Source organism: Cherax quadricarinatus, chromosome 7 (genome assembly GCF_038502225.1).
Source record: "Cherax quadricarinatus isolate ZL_2023a chromosome 7, ASM3850222v1, whole genome shotgun sequence".
NCBI classification, from domain to species: Eukaryota; Metazoa; Arthropoda; class Malacostraca; order Decapoda; family Parastacidae; genus Cherax; species Cherax quadricarinatus.
This window is the reverse complement of record NC_091298.1, coordinates 3,720,124-3,738,858: the sequence shown is the minus strand read 5'-3', so window position 1 is coordinate 3,738,858 and position 18,735 is coordinate 3,720,124. Positions and strand designations below refer to the sequence as shown.

General features: G+C 38.4%; 1 protein-coding gene and 1 long non-coding RNA gene across 17 annotated transcripts in view; one reads left to right on the top strand and one right to left on the bottom strand.

Annotated features, from left to right (window-relative positions):
- The window catches only part of wnd (Mitogen-activated protein kinase kinase kinase 13 wallenda), a 216,016-nt gene extending 198,134 nt beyond the window's left edge, over positions 1–17,882 (top strand). For 15 of the 16 annotated variants that reach the window (XM_070082208.1, XM_070082211.1, XM_070082212.1 and 12 more), the window contains 5 exons: positions 4,472–4,649; positions 5,290–5,580; positions 10,764–11,590; positions 11,984–12,173; positions 13,984–17,882. In XM_070082208.1, the coding sequence (XP_069938309.1) occupies positions 4,472–4,649; positions 5,290–5,580; positions 10,764–11,590; positions 11,984–12,173; positions 13,984–14,160 (1,663 nt within the window). In that variant the 3' untranslated portion in view covers positions 14,161–17,882. The remainder of the gene's footprint in view (positions 1–4,471; positions 4,650–5,289; positions 5,581–10,763; positions 11,591–11,983; positions 12,174–13,983) is intronic. The other variant, XM_070082205.1, reaches the window with a different exon arrangement.
- LOC138852333 (uncharacterized) overlaps positions 16,352–18,735 on the bottom strand; it is a 62,491-nt gene continuing 60,107 nt past the window's right edge. The window contains exon 3 of the long non-coding RNA XR_011391654.1: positions 16,352–16,486. This is a non-coding gene — a long non-coding RNA (uncharacterized lncRNA). The remainder of the gene's footprint in view (positions 16,487–18,735) is intronic.

Genomic DNA, 18,735 nt, shown 5'->3' with positions numbered 1-18,735 from the left:
CCATAGGATTATACCCTGCTTATGGGGGGGATGGAAGGTATTCAGGCTCAATTCAGGGAACCGGAGCACAGATCCAATTCTCTAGATAAAGAGCCCCTCACCAGCATCAAGGAACCTCCCTTGAGGGGTAAATATATGTGAAACCTTAATTTAATGGAATAATATGAGAAGGTGGAGAGGAGGGGGGTTGTCTGGTAATTAAATATGAATGATGAAATTGTTTTCCCATGATTGTAACAATAACAGACAATTCTAGAAACAAAATATTTGATCCAAACAGATTTTGTCTGTTAAATTGAGATCCATTGAAACAAGGTTTTACTGCAGTGCGTCAACTGAATAAATTATTGAATTGATGGAGGAACTGAAATATGCATTATATACAGCAATCTAAACACTGGGTATTGGAAAAACATTAAATCTCTTGAATTGTGCATGAATTGAAAGTTCAGAAGCTATATAGGAAGGCCTCACTTTACAGCTCTTGGCTTTACAGTGTTTTACTAATGAAGTGGTTTTCAATTATACCTATTCTTTATTTACTCAGACTTCTTACAATAAATATAGTCACCACTCACTATAAGCTAAGGACAAAAATATATTTTAAGGCAAGTAATGTATGTACTGCATATGCATTTTTAGGTGGCAGAGGTGAAAATAAATGGTATAAAATACCGACACAATGGAAACATAAACGCATATGCAGTTTAATGTGATCCTTTATTGACAACGTTTCGCCCACACAGTGGGCTTTTTCAAGTCACACACCAGGAGGCAGCTCTGATGAAAACTCACACTCACGCGAGCTTTTAAATCTCTGCACAAAATTCAATGTAAACCAGCAAATAATACAGCCTACTAGACTGGAGAATACACTAGACCTCATCTTCACTAACAATGTTGATCTGATAAGAAATGTCACCATATCAAAAACAATATACTCAGATCACAACATAATTGAGGTTCAGTCATGTATGCGCGGAGCCCCAGACCGACATAATGAGATTAGTCACGAGGGAGCATTCACCAAATTCAACTTCAATAACAAAAACATAAAGTGGGACCAAGTAAACCAAGTCCTAACCGATATAAGCTGGGAAGATATACTAAGCAACACAGACCCCAACTTATGCCTAGAACAGATTAACTCGGTGGCACTCGATGTATGCACAAGGCTTATTCCTCTAAGAAAAAGGAGGAGTAGATGTAAAACAGAAAGAGACAGGCGCTCCCTTTACAGGCGACGGAAAAGAATAACAGAGCGGCTAAAAGAGGTCAATATATCTGAAATGCGTAGGGAGACACTGGTCAGAGAAATAGCAAGCATCGAACTTAAGCTAAAAGAATCCTTTAGGAGTCAGGAATCGCGGGAAGAACTAAAAGCCATAAATGAAATCGAAAGAAACCCAAAGTATTTCTTCTCCTATGCCAAATCAAAATCGAGAACAACGTCCAGTATTGGGCCCCTACTTAAACAAGATGGGTCCTACACAGATGACAGCAAGGAAATGAGTGAGCTACTCAAGTCCCAATATGACTCAGTTTTTAGCAAGCCGCTAACCAGACTGAGAGTCGAAGATCAAAATGAATTTTTTATGAGAGAGCCACAAAATTTGATTAACACAAGCCTATCCGATGTTATCCTGACGCCAAATGACTTCGAACAGGCGATAAATGACATGCCCATGCACTCTGCCCCAGGGCCAGACTCATGGAACTCTGTGTTCATCAAGAACTGCAAGAAGCCCCTATCACGAGCCTTTTCCATCCTATGGAGAGGGAGCATGGACACGGGGGTCGTCCCACAGTTACTAAAAACAACAGACATAGCCCCACTCCACAAAGGGGGCAGTAAAGCAACAGCAAAGAACTACAGACCAATAGCACTAACATCCCATATCATAAAAATCTTTGAAAGGGTCCTAAGAAGCAAGATCACCACCCATCTAGAAACCCATCAGTTACACAACCCAGGGCAACATGGGTTTAGAACAGGTCGCTCCTGTCTGTCTCAACTATTGAATCACTACGACAAGGTCCTAAATGCACTAGAAGACAAAAAGAATGCAGATGTAATATATACAGACTTTGCAAAAGCCTTCGACAAGTGTGACCATGGCGTAATAGCGCACAAAATGCGTGCTAAAGGAATAACAGGAAAAGTCGGTCGATGGATCTATAATTTCCTCACTAACAGAACACAGAGAGTAGTCGTCAACAGAGTAAAGTCCGAGGCAGCTACGGTGAAAAGCTCTGTTCCACAAGGCACAGTACTCGCTCCCATCTTGTTCCTCATCCTCATATCCGACATAGACAAGGATGTCAGCCACAGCACCGTGTCTTCCTTTGCAGATGACACCTGAATCTGCATGACAGTGTCTTCCATTGCAGACACTGCAAAGCTCCAGGCGGACATCAACCAAATCTTTCAGTGGGCTGCAGAAAACAATATGAAGTTCAACGATGAGAAATTTCAATTACTCAGATATGGTAAACATGAGGAAATTAAATCTTCATCAGAGTACAAAACAAATTCTGGCCACAAAATAGAGCGAAACACCAACGTCAAAGACCTGGGAGTGATCATGTCGGAGGATCTCACCTTCAAGGACCATAACATTGTATCAATCGCATCTGCTAGAAAAATGACAGGATGGATAATGAGAACCTTCAAAACTAGGGAGGCCAAGCCCATGATGACACTCTTCAGGTCACTTGTTCTATCTAGGCTGGAATATTGCTGCACACTAACAGCACCTTTCAAGGCAGGTGAAATTGCCGACCTAGAAAATGTACAGAGAACTTTCACGGCGCGCATAACGGAGATAAAACACCTCAATTATTGGGAGCGCTTGAGGTTCCTAAACCTGTATTCCCTGGAACGCAGGAGGGAGAGATACATGATTATATACACCTGGAAAATCCTAGAGGGACAAGTACCGAACTTGCACACGAAAATCACTCACTACGAAAGCAAAAGACTTGGCAGACGATGCACCATCCCCCCAATGAAAAGCAGGGGTGTCACTAGCACGTTAAGAGACCATACAATAAGTGTCAGGGGCCCGAGACTGTTCAACTGCCTCCCAGCACACATAAGGGGGATTACCAACAGACCCCTGGCAGTCTTCAAGCTGGCACTGGACAAGCACCTAAAGTCAGTTCCGGATCAACCGGGCTGTGGATCGTACGTTGGTTTGCGTGCAGCCAGCAGCAACAGCCTGGTTGATCAGGCTCTGATCCACCAGGAGGCCTGGTCACAGACCGGGCCGCGGGGGCGTTGACCCCCGGAACTCTCTCCAGGTAAACTCCAGGTAAGATCTACCTGGGGTGGAAGATACGGGAGTATTTATAGTCAGGTTCAGAATGTTGAGGTCAGGTGGAGAATGCTGCATCTGATGATCTACCTGGTGAGGTTATAGAGTCTTGGGTAGCTTGGCAGGGGTATTGGACAAGTTGTGAGTAGACCTTCTGCAGTGTTCTATGTTCTTATGTGGGATAGCGATGAAGAAGACTTATTGCTACAGAAGACAACACCCAATACCGAAGAATCCTGGAATCATCGCTTATCTCTATAACCAACAATTTCAACCAGAACAACGGCTTCTATAACATAGCTGAACCACTCGCCAAGAAACTTCATCGCTATCCCACATAAGAACATAGAACACTGCAGAAGGTCTACTCACAACTTGTCCAATACCCCTGCCAAGCTACCCAAGACTCTATAACCCCACCCGGTTATAGAGTCATAGGTTATAGATCATCAGATGCAGCATTCTCCACCTGACCTCAATATTCTGAACCTGACTATAAATACTCCCGTACCTTCCACCCTAGGTAGATCTGTGTGTGACTTGAAAAAGCCCACTGTGTGGGCGAAACGTTGTCAATAAAGGATCACATTAAACTGCATATGTGTTTATGTTTCCAAGGTGGCAGAAGTATTGCTCACTTGATATATGATAGTGTAAACATGTTATCAGGCTTTTATATGCATTTGAAAGTGAAAATTTATTATAATCAAAACTAAATGCTAAACCTACTTGAAGGAGAAAAAAGGTTATGATTCACTTTACAGCAATTTCTGCTTTTCAGCAGTAGCCTGGAACCTAACCTGATGTATAAGTGGGGCCCACCTATATTATGATTACAGTTCTAGTACTTGGAAATATGTTTTGCAAAAGCATGCCAGTACTATTTCCTTAAATTTCAGAATTTAAATATGAAAAGGAGAGTCAAACACTTAAGTCTTAATGTTTATTGTAGATCAATATCTCATTTTAACATATTGAAAGGGGAAGCACTAAACCCATACAGGGCCTAGGGAAATGGTAAGTAATTTGGTTTTATGTGCAAAATAGTAGGGTAACGAATTTAATTCCTTGGACCAAGAGCCATTGGTCCAGCAAAACATTTAATACTGTAGTATACATAACATGAATGTAAAGCAGTAAATATAAAGTTGTAGGTCGTCTTCCAGGCGGGAGCATGCAAACCAAATCCACAAAGGTAAACGGAGAATTGTGCGACCATTAATTAAAGCCCAAGAGCGACTGCAGGCACGTAAAGGAAGTCAGCTTACGTCTTCCAACCCAACTAGTCCAGAGGCCCCATCTTGTGTTCTCTCCCCTTCCAAGTGTTCTTCGGTAAGTACAGTTTTGGAAACAGGTTTGTGAACAACTTAATTTGGCTAGAACAGCATAATGCAGGTTTTTCTCACTTTATGCTAATTCTCTATTATGTGATGTCCCATTTTCATCGATAATTCCATATGTGCAATATACATTTGCTGTATGTGATTGGTATGGTTCACAAAGTGTATGGAAGATTCTTATGCAAGATTCAGTGTGGATGGCTTGATTGAGCTTAATAAAACTGCCATGGGTCTGGAACATATCTGTTGCATGCAGTGACATCTATATGGCTAGAGCTTAAATTCAGAATACTTATGTATTGAGTTATACATGAAAAAGGCAGGTAAACAGTATTACATATATATGTAGTGTTTTTATGTGACAAATGTAGAAAGCAGTTTTAAATTTTTTTTTCTACTTCCACTTAGATTAATTCGTCTTCAGATCTTAATATCTGCAGTATTTATTAGTAAAGTTCTTGAGCAGTTTCTATGATGGTAGAATTTACATGAAGGTTACAAAGAACAAAGTAAGAGGGATGCTAGATAAGAGATGGTGTAAAATATATGAAATAAAATTTATATATGTTGCTCACTGAAAGATGATTTAGGTTTGCTCAGCTTAAAACACTGACTAAAGTTATTCTCAACAGAACCGGCCGAAAAAGCCTCTGTATACAGAAATAGGAACAAATAATATTCCACTGTCCACAACTCGCCCTGCCTCGCTTCACGTTTCTCAAAATCACACTCGAATAACTTCTCCATCTCATACTGGAGGAGCTGCACCAGAGTCAGGCCATCAAGAGTCTGATTTTACACGTGGTGGGTCAGGGTCAAGTCGACGGCGTTCTCGTCATCAACGCAACAAAAGTCATGGGGGTGTTGTAGCATATGTAAGCTCGGCTACTAGTCCCAAGCATTGTGTGGTGCCAGATAAAAGGGTAGGTATTTTATCTTTATACATATGTATATACTTTAGTTATTCTTTTTAGATCACCCTACCTTGATAGTCACAAAGTAGTCACGAAAGCGCTTGGAATTTCACTACTCTTTCACAGTGGTTGTTTTGCATATGAATGTATATAGAGGACAGGTGATGATGCAATTTGGAGAGCCATCCAAGCTATGATGTCTGCATGCGTCTGGCAAGACAGCGATTGAATGATGGCGATTTTTTTTTTTTTTTTTTTTTGGATGACCCTACCTTGGTGGGAGATGGCTGGTGGGTTAAAAAGAAACGTTAAATTAAGAAATTTATTAAAATTAAATTACTATGACACTGATTTATTACAGCTGACTTGTTGGTTTTGAGTACTGTACTGAACTGTACTATACAACTTTTGAAATTTAAATTATTTACAAAAAAATGAATAAGTGTATATACGTACATAGATACATTTGCTTAAATTAAAATACAAAGGTGTTATAATACATATTTTTTGGAGCTCATGTTATACTGTACAGTGTTTTGAGCAAGTTTTCAGCTAACAATTTTTGAAATGGGGTAAATTAATATATGATAGTAATTTATTGGTTATAAAAATTAATTTAGTATTTAAGTTAGGTAGTTAATACAGAGTACATGTGCATTATTACACATTAATGATTTAGGTACAATATATTTTTATAATTACAGTTCACATTGGTAGATTATAATGTACATGCTTTTCTGAAAAGACGACTAGAAAATGAATGATGGCGAGTGTATTTCCAGTCCTTGGGTTTTCCTTCCTTTCCAATGTGCTAAAAACGAAGAAACTTATAGCAGTAGTGGCACAATTACAGTACACACAATTCAGAGTATGCTTTTTGATATTTCTGTTAAATTTATTTAATATTGCACATCAGGGATATCTTGCTACTCCTACTTACACTTTGGTCACACTTCACAGACACGCACATGCATATATATATATACATACATCTAGGTTTTTCTCCTTTTTCTAAATAGCTCTTGTTCTTTTTTATTTCTTCTATTGTCCATGGGGAAGTGGAAAAGAATCTTTCCTCCGTAAGCCATGCGTGTCGTATGAGGCGACTAAAATGCCGGGAGCAATGGGCTAGTAACCCCTTCTCCTGTATACAATTACTAAAAAAGAGAAGAAGAAAAACTTTATAAAACTGGGTTGCTTAAATGTGCGTGGATGTAGTGCGGATGACAAGAAACAGATGATTGCTGATGTTATGAATGAAAAGAAGTTGGATGTCCTGGCCCTAAGCGAAACAAAGCTGAAGGGGGTAGGAGAGTTTCAGTGGGGGGAAATAAATGGGATTAAATCTGGAGTATCTGAGAGAGTTAGAGCAAAGGAAGGGGTAGCAGTAATGTTAAATGATCAGTTATGGAAGGAGAAAAGAGAATATGAATGTGTAAATTCAAGAATTATGTGGATTAAAGTAAAGGTTGGATGCGAGAAGTGGGTCATAATAAGCGTGTATGCACCTGGAGAAGAGAGGAATGCAGAGGAGAGAGAGAGATTTTGGGAGATGTTAAGTGAATGTATAGGAGCCTTTGAACCAAGTGAGAGAGTAATTGTGGTAGGGGACTTGAATGCTAAAGTAGGAGAAACTTTTAGAGAGGGTGTGGTAGGTAAGTTTGGGGTGCCAGGTGTAAATGATAATGGGAGCCCTTTGATTGAACTTTGTATAGAAAGGGGTTTAGTTATAGGTAATACATATTTTAAGAAAAAGAGGATAAATAAGTATACACGATATGATGTAGGGCGAAATGACAGTAGTTTGTTGGATTATGTATTGGTAGATAAAAGACTGTTGAGTAGACTTCAGGATGTACATGTTTATAGAGGGGCCACAGATATATCAGATCACTTTCTAGTTGTAGCTACACTGAGAGTAAAAGGTAGATGGGATACAAGGAGAATAGAAGCATCAGGGAAGAGAGAGGTGAAGGTTTATAAACTAAAAGAGGAGGCAGTTAGGGTAAGATATAAACAGCTATTGGAGGATAGATGGGCTAATGAGAGCATAGGCAATGGGGTCGAAGAGGTATGGGGTAGGTTTAAAAATGTAGTGTTAGAGTGTTCAGCAGAAGTTTGTGGTTACAGGAAAGTGGGTGCAGGAGGGAAGAGGAGCGATTGGTGGAATGATGATGTAAAGAGAGTAGTAAGGGAGAAAAAGTTAGCATATGAGAAGTTTTTACAAAGTAGAAGTGATGCAAGGAGGGAAGAGTATATGGAGAAAAAGAGAGAAGTTAAGAGAGTGGTGAAGCAATGTAAAAAGAGAGCAAATGAGAGAGTGGGTGAGATGTTATCAACAAATTTTGTTGAAAATAAGAAAAAGTTTTGGAGTGAGATTAACAAGTTAAGAAAGCCTAGAGAACAAATGGATTTGTCAGTTAAAAATAGGAGAGGAGAGTTATTAAATGGAGAGTTAGAGGTATTGGGAAGATGGAAGGAATATTTTGAGGAATTGTTAAATGTTGATGAAGATAGGGAAGCTGTGATTTCGTGTATAGGGCAAGGAGGAATAACATCTTGTAGGAGTGAGGAAGAGCCAGTTGTGAGTGTGGGGGAAGTTCGTGAGGCAGTAGGTAAAATGAAAGGGGGTAAGGCAGCCGGGATTGATGGGATAAAGATAGAAATGTTAAAAGCAGGTGGGGATATAGTTTTGGAGTGGTTGGTGCAATTATTTAATAAATGTATGGAAGAAGGTAAGGTACCTAGGGATTGGCAGAGAGCATGCATAGTTCCTTTGTATAAAGGCAAAGGGGATAAAAGAGAGTGCAAAAATTATAGGGGGATAAGTCTGTTGAGTGTACCTGGTAAAGTGTATGGTAGAGTTATAATTGAAAGAATTAAGAGTAAGACGGAGAATAGGATAGCAGATGAACAAGGAGGCTTTAGGAAAGGTAGGGGGTGTGTGGACCAGGTGTTTACAGTGAAACATATAAGTGAACAGTATTTAGATAAGGCTAAAGAGGTCTTTGTGGCATTTATGGATTTGGAAAAGGCGTATGACAGGGTGGATAGGGGGGCAATGTGGCAGATGTTGCAAGTGTATGGTGTAGGAGGTAGGTTACTGAAAGCAGTGAAGAGTTTTTACGAGGATAGTGAGGCTCAAGTTAGAGTATGTAGGAAAGAGGGAAATTTTTTCCCAGTAAAAGTAGGCCTTAGACAAGGATGTGTGATGTCACCGTGGTTGTTTAATATATTTATAGATGGGGTTGTAAGAGAAGTAAATGCGAGGGTCTTGGCAAGAGGCGTGGAGTTAAAAGATAAAGAATCACACACAAAGTGGGAGTTGTCACAGCTGCTCTTTGCTGATGACACTGTGCTCTTGGGAGATTCTGAAGAGAAGTTGCAGAGATTGGTGGATGAATTTGGTAGGGTGTGCAAAAGAAGAAAATTAAAGGTGAATACAGGAAAGAGTAAGGTTATGAGGATAACAAAAAGATTAGGTGATGAAAGATTGAATATCAGATTGGAGGGAGAGAGTATGGAGGAGGTGAACGTATTCAGATATTTGGGAGTGGACGTGTCAGCAGATGGGTCTATGAAAGATGAGGTGAATCATAGAATTGATGAGGGAAAAAGAGTGAGTGGTGCACTTAGGAGTCTGTGGAGACAAAGAACTTTGTCCTTGGAGGCAAAGAGGGGAATGTATGAGAGTATAGTTTTACCAACGCTCTTATATGGGTGTGAAGCGTGGGTGATGAATGTTGCAGCGAGGAGAAGGCTGGAGGCAGTGGAGATGTCATGTCTGAGGGCAATGTGTGGTGTGAATATAATGCAGAGAATTCGTAGTTTGGAAGTTAGGAGGAGGTGCGGGATTACCAAAACTGTTGTCCAGAGGGCTGAGGAAGGGTTGTTGAGGTGGTTCGGACATGTAGAGAGAATGGAGCGAAACAGAATGACTTCAAGAGTGTATCAGTCTGTAGTGGAAGGAAGGCGGGGTAGGGGTCGGCCTAGGAAGGGTTGGAGGGAGGGGGTAAAGGAGGTTTTGTGTGCGAGGGGCTTGGACTTCCAGCAGGCATGCGTGAGCGTGTTTGATAGGAGTGAATGGAGACAAATGGTTTTTAATACTTGACGTGCTGTTGGAGTGTGAGCAAAGTAACATTTATGAAGGGATTCAGGGAAACCGGCAGGCCGGACTTGAGTCCTGGAGATGGGAAGTACAGTGCCTGCACTCTGAAGGAGGGGTGTTAATGTTGCAGTTTAAAAACTGTAGTGTAAAGCACCCTTCTGGCAAGACAGTGATGGAGTGAATGATGGTGAAAGTTTTTCTTTTTCGGGCCACCCTGCCTTGGTGGGAATCGGCCGGTGTGATAATAAAATAAATAATTTAGTTTCTTCTAGAATGATAAGTGGTTATTCCTATGTCATGCATACGAGTTCTGTTATATATGTTAAGGAAGTCTTCAGTCTGTGTTACCATTATAGTTTGAGACCCTGAAGATGTAGAGTGAAAAACAATGTTTTTTTTACTGACTTGTATGCTTAGCAGGTTCAGATATTTAATAGTTTTTTGTGTTGTCTAAAACTAGATTTTGATATGGATTTAATGCCAGATTTTTTTTTTAGGCAATAATAATTTAGAATAGTTTGTTGTTGTTGATCCACCTGTGCAGATACAAGCTGTGAAATCAGTCAGTTAGTTTTTAAGTTCATTATTTATTTAAAGCAACAGGAACAGAGCCAAGCTCGTGGAGTCCCACCTTCGGTACTTAACTTGTCATATAGTTTAAATTTTGACTAATACAGTGTTTTGCTTTTTTTTTTTTCAAGTTGATGGGGGATAAAGCTCCAGCAGTAAGAAGTTGTAGGGAATGGAAGCTGAAGTGATCACACTGGTAGGAGGATGTAGGAATAAAGTGTTTGTACTTAGATACTCTGGAAGCCAGTGCATTAGGAAATGGGTCTGTGAGAGATGAATTACACAATAGATGAGGGAAAGAAAATATCTGAACTGTTGTGCTATCCATGGAAAGAAATGTGTAAATGGATTAAAAAAAATGTATTATTATTAGTGTAATGGATATGAAGCTTGATTTGCTTGTGTACTTGCCTAGTTGTGGCAGTAATTACAGTATATGTATTACCAAATTCCTTACCATATTACTTAATGTGCTTATAGTACATGTCTATTAATTTATATTTTACTTCACCAGGGATACAGTTTAAGTCCAAGTCAAGAAAGAGTTCCTATATTGGTAGACTCAGGAACTCAGACAGATCACATGGATATGAGTGAAACAGACACATCTCCTGTCAAGACTCCAGGGCCAAACAAACCATCCACCCTCCCTCTTCAGCAAGAAGAGACAGATACAGGTGGAGGTAGTAAGCCGCCCTGTGGCCACAGTGTTCTAGAGACGAGTCCTAATGGTAATACAATCCCAGAACAGAGTCCATGCTGTGAACATTGTCCAAGACAACAGTATCGACGCTTCACCTCAACAGATTCAAACGATTCAAATAAAAATTTTCCTATAGCTGATCCAGTGGTAGCTAGACTGAGTGAGGGTAGACAAGAATATACTATTGAGGAAACTCTTCAGATACTTAATAACAATGAGGATGATGTAGATATTTTACACCAACTGGGTGATAAATGGGATGCAATTGAAAGAGTTCTTGCAGATAAAAAAGCTTTACCAAATGGCTACAAAGTTAGGCATGGACCTCTTATGAGATTTGATAAGCCTATCCCAGAAAGTGAATTTTCAGAATCTACGCCAGTGGATGTCAAGCAACCAAAATTAGAGGGAATGTCACAGAGTCAGTCTTCAAACACTACAAATGAAGCCGAAGAGGAAGAGAGGAACTCGAGTATTGATCAAGATATTCTAAATAGGAATTCTGACATGGTAGCCTCCAGTGAACTGGATTCAAGTCATGATTCAGTTGGTCATGAAGTTTCAGCTTCAGAAGAAGATGAAGATGACTGTGATGATGGGTCACTGGATGGTAACTATCAAGTCCTCAAACGAAGATGGTAAGTAAAATATAGCATTAACTAAGTTCATTAGCATGTTTACTATTTTATCTTAACACATTAGTTTTCTTTTTCTTGAGAATGATGGAGTATGACAAACATTTTCAGCTACTCTTTACCCACCATACATGTTTGGTTTTGTGTAATGGAAAATGGTTTTTCTCAGCAGTAGCATTTTCATGAACAATATTATTATAATCAGGGAAAAATTGCTAAATCCATAGGGCTCATACAGTTGATGATAATGATTATCATGTGAATGCAGTTTAAGCGAATGGTTTGAATAAATATAAAGTACATGGTAACCTGAGAGGGAAGTGTAGTTCAATTGTTTCCAGAGACTAGCAGTATATGTTGAAGGGAAATTCATTTTTCGTGTTTTTCTCTCTACAGCTTCATGCGTCGACCCATACCAAGGAGCAAGAACCATCGTTCTGTTTGTATGACACGATCTACACAGAGTACACAAAGTAGTGAAGGTGGGGTGTCAGAAGATGAGCCTGGCCCTTCTATCAGAGGAGGATACTATAATCGAAGAGCAGTTATTCACGAAGGAGTTGGCCGGTACCCATCTAGGCTAATGGTAAAGAAATTGAGTTATTTAGTGTGGTGGCCACAAGCATTTTATAGGATGAGAATTTTTATTGTCTGTCAGAGAATAAATCAGCAAATTTTGGTTGTCTTCATGCGAGAACTCAGATATTCACAATCGCCCAATAACTGAGCTGGTGTTGCTTCATGGCACTCATTGATTCATCTATGTCTTAAATTTTGTAGCTTAATAGATTACACTGCTTAGCCATTTTGGTCTAAGAGATCTTTGTGATTGTTCAGATAGAAGGAAAGGTGTTTGTTCCATAATTAATTCATCAGGTAAACCAAGTCTTTGTGAATGGTCTAGTTACAAGACATTCAGCAATAAAGTATACATGGAAAGCTTAAAAAAAAAAAAAAAAAAAAAAATTACCAGAGTTAAGGCATTTGTCCCAGTTCACTGGAAAACATGCAGTGGTATACAGTTAGCTGATTTGCACAAATAAACAGATCAGTTATTAACACTAACTGATGCTATTGTTATTAATAGCACAGTATTCCCAAAAAAGTATCAGTCAGAATTCTTGTCTGAATAACGAGACTTAAGAAATCGTAATGACACGATTGCAAATAAACCATACCCCCGGCCGGGATTGAACCCGCGGTCATAGAGTCTCAAAACTCCAGCCCGTCGCGTTAGCCACTAGACCAGCTAGCCACAATAAGATTCATCCAACTAGGTGTATTTCTACACCATAGGAAGGTTAGCACAGGCACCTCTGTGACCACAAATGCAAGTTTTTACAGACGAATCTCCAGCTAGCGTGGCCGTGACGAACTCTGTAAAAACTTGTCTGTAAAAACTTGCATTTGTGGTCACAGAGGTGCCTGTGCTAACCTTCCTATGGTGTAGAAATACACCTAGTTGGATGAATCTTATTGTGGCTAGCTGGTCTAGTGGCCAACGCGACGGGCTGGAGTTTTGAGACTCTATGACCGCGGGTTCAATCCCGGCCGGGGGTATGGTTTTCTTGTCTGAATATTTCTCTTCAGTTGATTAAAAATGAGCTGAATATCAATCTAAATCATAGTTAAATCAGAGAAGTACTTAGGAAAACCAGGAGGTAAAAGATGAATCTTGTCAGCCAGAAAATGGAGAAGCATCACGACCTTTTAGCCTGGTGTACAACTGTGGGGTGAAGGGTAGGAGTCGTCCCAGGAATGGTTGGAGGGAGGGGGGTAAAGGAAGCTTTGAGTTTTAGGAACCTAATCATTTAAGGGGCTTGTGAAAGTGTGTTGGATAGGAGTGAAGAAATTATTATTATTAAAATCAAAAAGAAGAGTGAAGAAATTATTTTTTTAATGGATGTGCACCCCTCAAGGGAGGTTCCTTGACACTGGTGAGTGGCTCTTGATTTAGGGAATTGGATCTGTTCTTCAGTTCCGTGAATTGAGTCTTGAATACCTTCTGTCCTTCCTCCCTCCCCCCACAGGTGCTGTATAATTCTTACAGGTTTAGTGTTCCCCAATGATTATAATAATAGTGGATATGCTGTTGAGTTAGTAAAGTAGCACTTATGAAGGGATTTATGGGAAAACTGGTTAGCCAGACTCGAGTTCTGGAAGTGGATAAGGCAGAATCTGCACTCTGTAGGCGGAGTGGAGTTTCTTGCAGTCGGAGGGTAATCAAAATTGTGATGTCAGCACATGTCTAGCAAGACAGCTGTTGAATGAATAATGGCAAGGTGATCATCAGATCACCTTGCCTTGGCAGGAGAGGGCTGTTGGGGTAAAAAGAAGAAAATATTAAAAATTAATACTGTTATACAATTTATTGTGCAATTAATTTTTCTTTTCAGAATGGTGCTGGCCCCTCCCATGTCAGTGACACATCAGATTCTGAGGATGATAATGGAGATGCCATAAGTGTAAAGGCAGTAGCACCTATAATTCTTCAAGACAACACTAGTGTTGGACCAGGAAATAACCCTAATATGGAGTCAGTAGAAGGGCAAGATTCTGCTGGTGAATGGTGAATGAATTCTTGTATATAAATCATATACAGTACTTTACTGTAGCATATAACCATGGAAAGTTTTAGTGGATATTATTATGATGTGTTCATGGAATTATATCTCGACATAGCTGTTATTAAGATCTTCAGTACTTGAGCTGATTATTCCTAAACTACAAAACCACAATGTTTGATGTATACAATACACTTGCATATTCAAACAACCATCAAGACTCCCCATATAAGGTTAAAGATAGTTTTGTTTGGAAGTAAGTTATTATTGCATGCAAGAACCTCTATAATATTTACCAGAACATCTCCAGATGTGACACTTCTGAATCTTTTCAGATATGAAGTGATGAATTTAAAGTATGTTATATTACTGTTCAGGAAACAAGGAATATCTGAACACACACACACACACACACATATACTGTACCTCCTTGTTCCTTAAATCTGATGAGCACAGTTGCACAACTTATATGTGGATGGGTGATAAAGTATTTCCAGTAATAATATGAAAGGGCTGTAGGCTATAATTCTATGAAGATATTCATCCAAGGAGCTTACATCAGGTTCTGAAAAATTGTTAAATATAAGACCTTGCAATTGTGGCCATTCACAAATGTTATTGTTCTCCAGATAATATCGTATGACCTCTGTTAAATTTTATTAAGTTAATGCATTCCATAAGACAATTTACTGTTAAAGTGCTCAATAGATTTTTCTTCATGTTGCTCTCAATTGTTATTTGTATAATATAGATTTTAAGAAGTGCATTTTTCTTTCAAGATGAAACTAAGCATTCCATTATGTTGATCACTGGCATTTGTACATTACTGTAATTTAAAGCTTCTTATAAATGTGTATATGACTTAATGGTGCAGTTATTTGTTATGTTTACAACTAGCTATTTGGTTGTGTTTTGTCCTTAGCTTATATTCTCTAGTCTGGAGTGCATAATCTCAAATTCTGAAACGTTACTTGAAGTGGTAAATGTATACGTTCTGACTTGTAAGCCATTGAACGACCGGTATAGTACCACTAGTTTGTAATGAAGGCAACTATTATCAGTAGTAATTACTGATGTATTTATTCTTCAAAATACCTCTTAATTAAACATTGTAAATATCATCCTAAGTACATTCTGTTTCTTATCATTCATAGTACCTACTGGAAGGGAGTGATTCTCACTATTCATTTCGATATTCACTCCAGTGATGCCAAGTTATCAAATAATGTTTCAGGATTCGGGCATAACCTCAAAATGTTCATACCCCGTCTGTTCATTATCAAGGAAGTTAAAGCACACGAACAAGATACAACTGTTACTGTTAATAAATTAAAAAAAAGGATGTAAAGCATATATCTGGAGTGGTCAGTACTTTTTTCAGTACTGTATGTTTTAGCGGTAAAGATTACTTGCTTTCAGTAGAAAGAAAATGGAATACTCTTGAATTAAAGGATGTTTTTGTAATTGAAAATTTATTGATTTATTGTATAGATAATGCTGGTCATACCAGTTAATATTTTGTGTTAATTTTTAATGGTAGAAAATGCAACCAAGGAAAGTAAAACTTGCAGTATATATTATTGGGGCTTATAATATTTTTGTTACCATGCATCTCCTAAGATGTTGTGCACAGGCTTCTGTTCATGATATTTTTTTTTTGTATGTTCAAACAAAGTTTTCAGTATTGAAATGAAAAGGCTGCTTTATTTTCAGTCTGACTTTGGCAGCTGTCTATAATAATAATAATAATAATAATAATTATGATAACTTCACTACAAAATATATGCTGTCTTTATTTTTAAAGGAAATTGTGAGAAAAGACAACTTATATAATACAGTATTCAAAATTTAGGTGTTGGTGTTTGATGCCTCCATTAATAAGTTTTTTGTAAACAAAGTTATCATGTGTCACTTTAATATACTACTGATTTTTGACAAGTATTGGTTGCACGAGATCTGCCAAGTACCTGTGTATGATACTGATGTTCTGAAAAGTCTTGCTGTGGATGAGGAGTCCAGGTTAAGCTGCTCTGATAGGGTTGATAACTATGAAGTGTACATCTAGCTGTCTCATTATACAGTACTTTATATTCTATACTGTACTTCCATGACTTTTTATTAAGTCTTAAAAAAAATGTTATACTGTACAAGCATATTTCAATTAAAATGTTAGTACCAGCAGTAGATAAAAATACTCACAAGATTCTGCACTCATGGTGTAGTGTAACAAAACATGCCACTAGTGAACTACGGAACAGTGAGGGAACACTATGTTATCTTCCTTTATGCTGAGCCCAGATAGGTCTTGTGTAGATATATGTGTGGGTCGTGTGGTCTGTGGGTTAGATGAATGCATCTAAGAAATTTCAGTGTGTGAAAGGCAGCAAATGAAATTTTTATTAAAAATTATAAATTGTGTTCCTGTAATTTTTGTACTCGGATGTTACAGATCCAGGAAAAGTATGTACCTCTTATTTATATTTTTTGGTAATACAGACTGAGAAACGTTACTGCAGTATGCAAGTTTCACACGTTAAATGGAATTTTTTTTTAAGTTATATAGCTTACGAGCTTCTAAAATTTGGGTGGAATGAATTTGATCGTTCAATAATTCATTCAACTGGAGTAAATATTAAAATACCAGTGTTAAATTCTATTGTACATATGATGTAAATTTTAGAGTGTGAGTAGGTTTGGATATACATACCCTGTATATACTGTATTCCAGATATTTTTTGTCTCATGTTCATAGCCAATTATGTATAGCACTGTGTTTATTAAGCTTCATTACATTATCTCCTTTTCCAGTTTAAAAGGACTCAGTGAATCATCTGTATATTCATCTTCTTAAAAGCCAGTTCTGGGAAACTCTATCAAATTGCCTATCAAGTCATCTGCCTTTATGGCAGGTTTATGAAGTGTCATAAATCTTTAGAAGTGCAAGGCAAATTTTTTTTTTTGAAGTTCTTCTCTTCAAATACTACACTGCTGTTCTTTTTCTATTTATTTAATAAAAGAAAGTGTTATAAATATTGAAAATGTAATGGTGCCAAATTCAGTTTGAGTTGGCAGCGGTGATTTTCCCAATATTTGTATAAATTATGTAAAATCGCCTCTTTCTTATGGTTCTTTGTCTCTCATTTCTCAGTTGTCTATAAGGGTACAATGAAAGTGACTTAACAATATACACAGCTCCTTTACTTAGCATTCCTTTCTCTTATGTTACATCTTTTCTTGTTATCTTTCCCAGTTCTTACAAGTTATCTTAACATGATTTTTGGGTTTAGAGCTTAACTTTATTGTATTGTTATTATTATCTATTCATGATTTCATAAACTTCACCCTCCCAGGTCCCTTATTTATTAACTCTTCATTCACAGTTCATTTACTCAGCTTATTACTGGTCAACTTCTGGCATACCATAATTGCTATCCTTTCCTTGGCTCCTTTCCATGTCATATCTACACCACTACCTTCCTTTTTTTTGGGTGGGGGGGGGGCTCACTTCTTTCCCTTATATTATAGATGCTGGTCAGTACTTTCTTCATTAATCACCTTTCATGATGCTATATTATTTTCTTCCCTCTCTATCTTTAATTTTTCTCTTTTCCATTTTTTTTGTCCCCCCCCCCCCTCCTCCCCACTTCAGTATCCCAGAATTACCATGCCAATCATGTGTCTGTTCTGGAAAAATACTCTACCTTCAAAATAAAATGAATGTGAAATACAAATGTTCTGTTGTTTGCATATCCTGATTGTAATACTAGTTTCGGGATCAAGGAATTTGACCTGCCCTCACATTCCTCAGATCAAACCCAATTGCCTCACATTTCCCAGGTGCTGCACTGCCCTTTCAGGTTTAGCACTTTCTCATGACTGTAATAATAATAATAATCTTCAGCGGCTCTTAATGCCCCACACAGGCTTACCATTATTTTAAGTGTTTAATAATAACTGTACTTGCTCTTCACATTCCAAACTATATACTTAGTCATGACTTGTGAAATCATGAAGACAAATGTAAACAGCTTACTGAATAGTGTGAACCCATGCCAAGTCAGTCTTACAACTAACAGTCCAGTGCACTATCCATTTTACCACGCCAGCCTAATAAGATTCATCCAGCTAGGCATACAGCAGTACCTCAGTACTCGAACTTAATTCGTTCCAGAAGGCTGTTTGAGTGCTGATCTGTGAGTACTGAACGAATTTTTCCCATTGACTTGTATCCTGCTTCTGTCCTACTTCCTAAACATTCCCATTGGCTTGTGTCCTGGCAATGACTTCTCCTCTCGAGTGATATAGGTTCTGTATGGCATTTTTTCCAAAATAAACCTGTCTCATCACAATTAAACATTTGTTGGGGAATAAAACCCTCAGCCTCTACATAGTTACTAAACTCAGTGGCGTATTTCTCCCCAGCAGGTTTTATTTGTTAGGCCGAGTCCCAAGCAAACGGTAGACTACAAAGCGATTTTTTTTACCAAATAAAGCGCTCGAATACTGAATTATTCGAGTTGGGAGCTGTTCGAGTACCGAGGTACTACAGTATTTCTGTTCATTATAGGAAGGCTAGCATAGGCT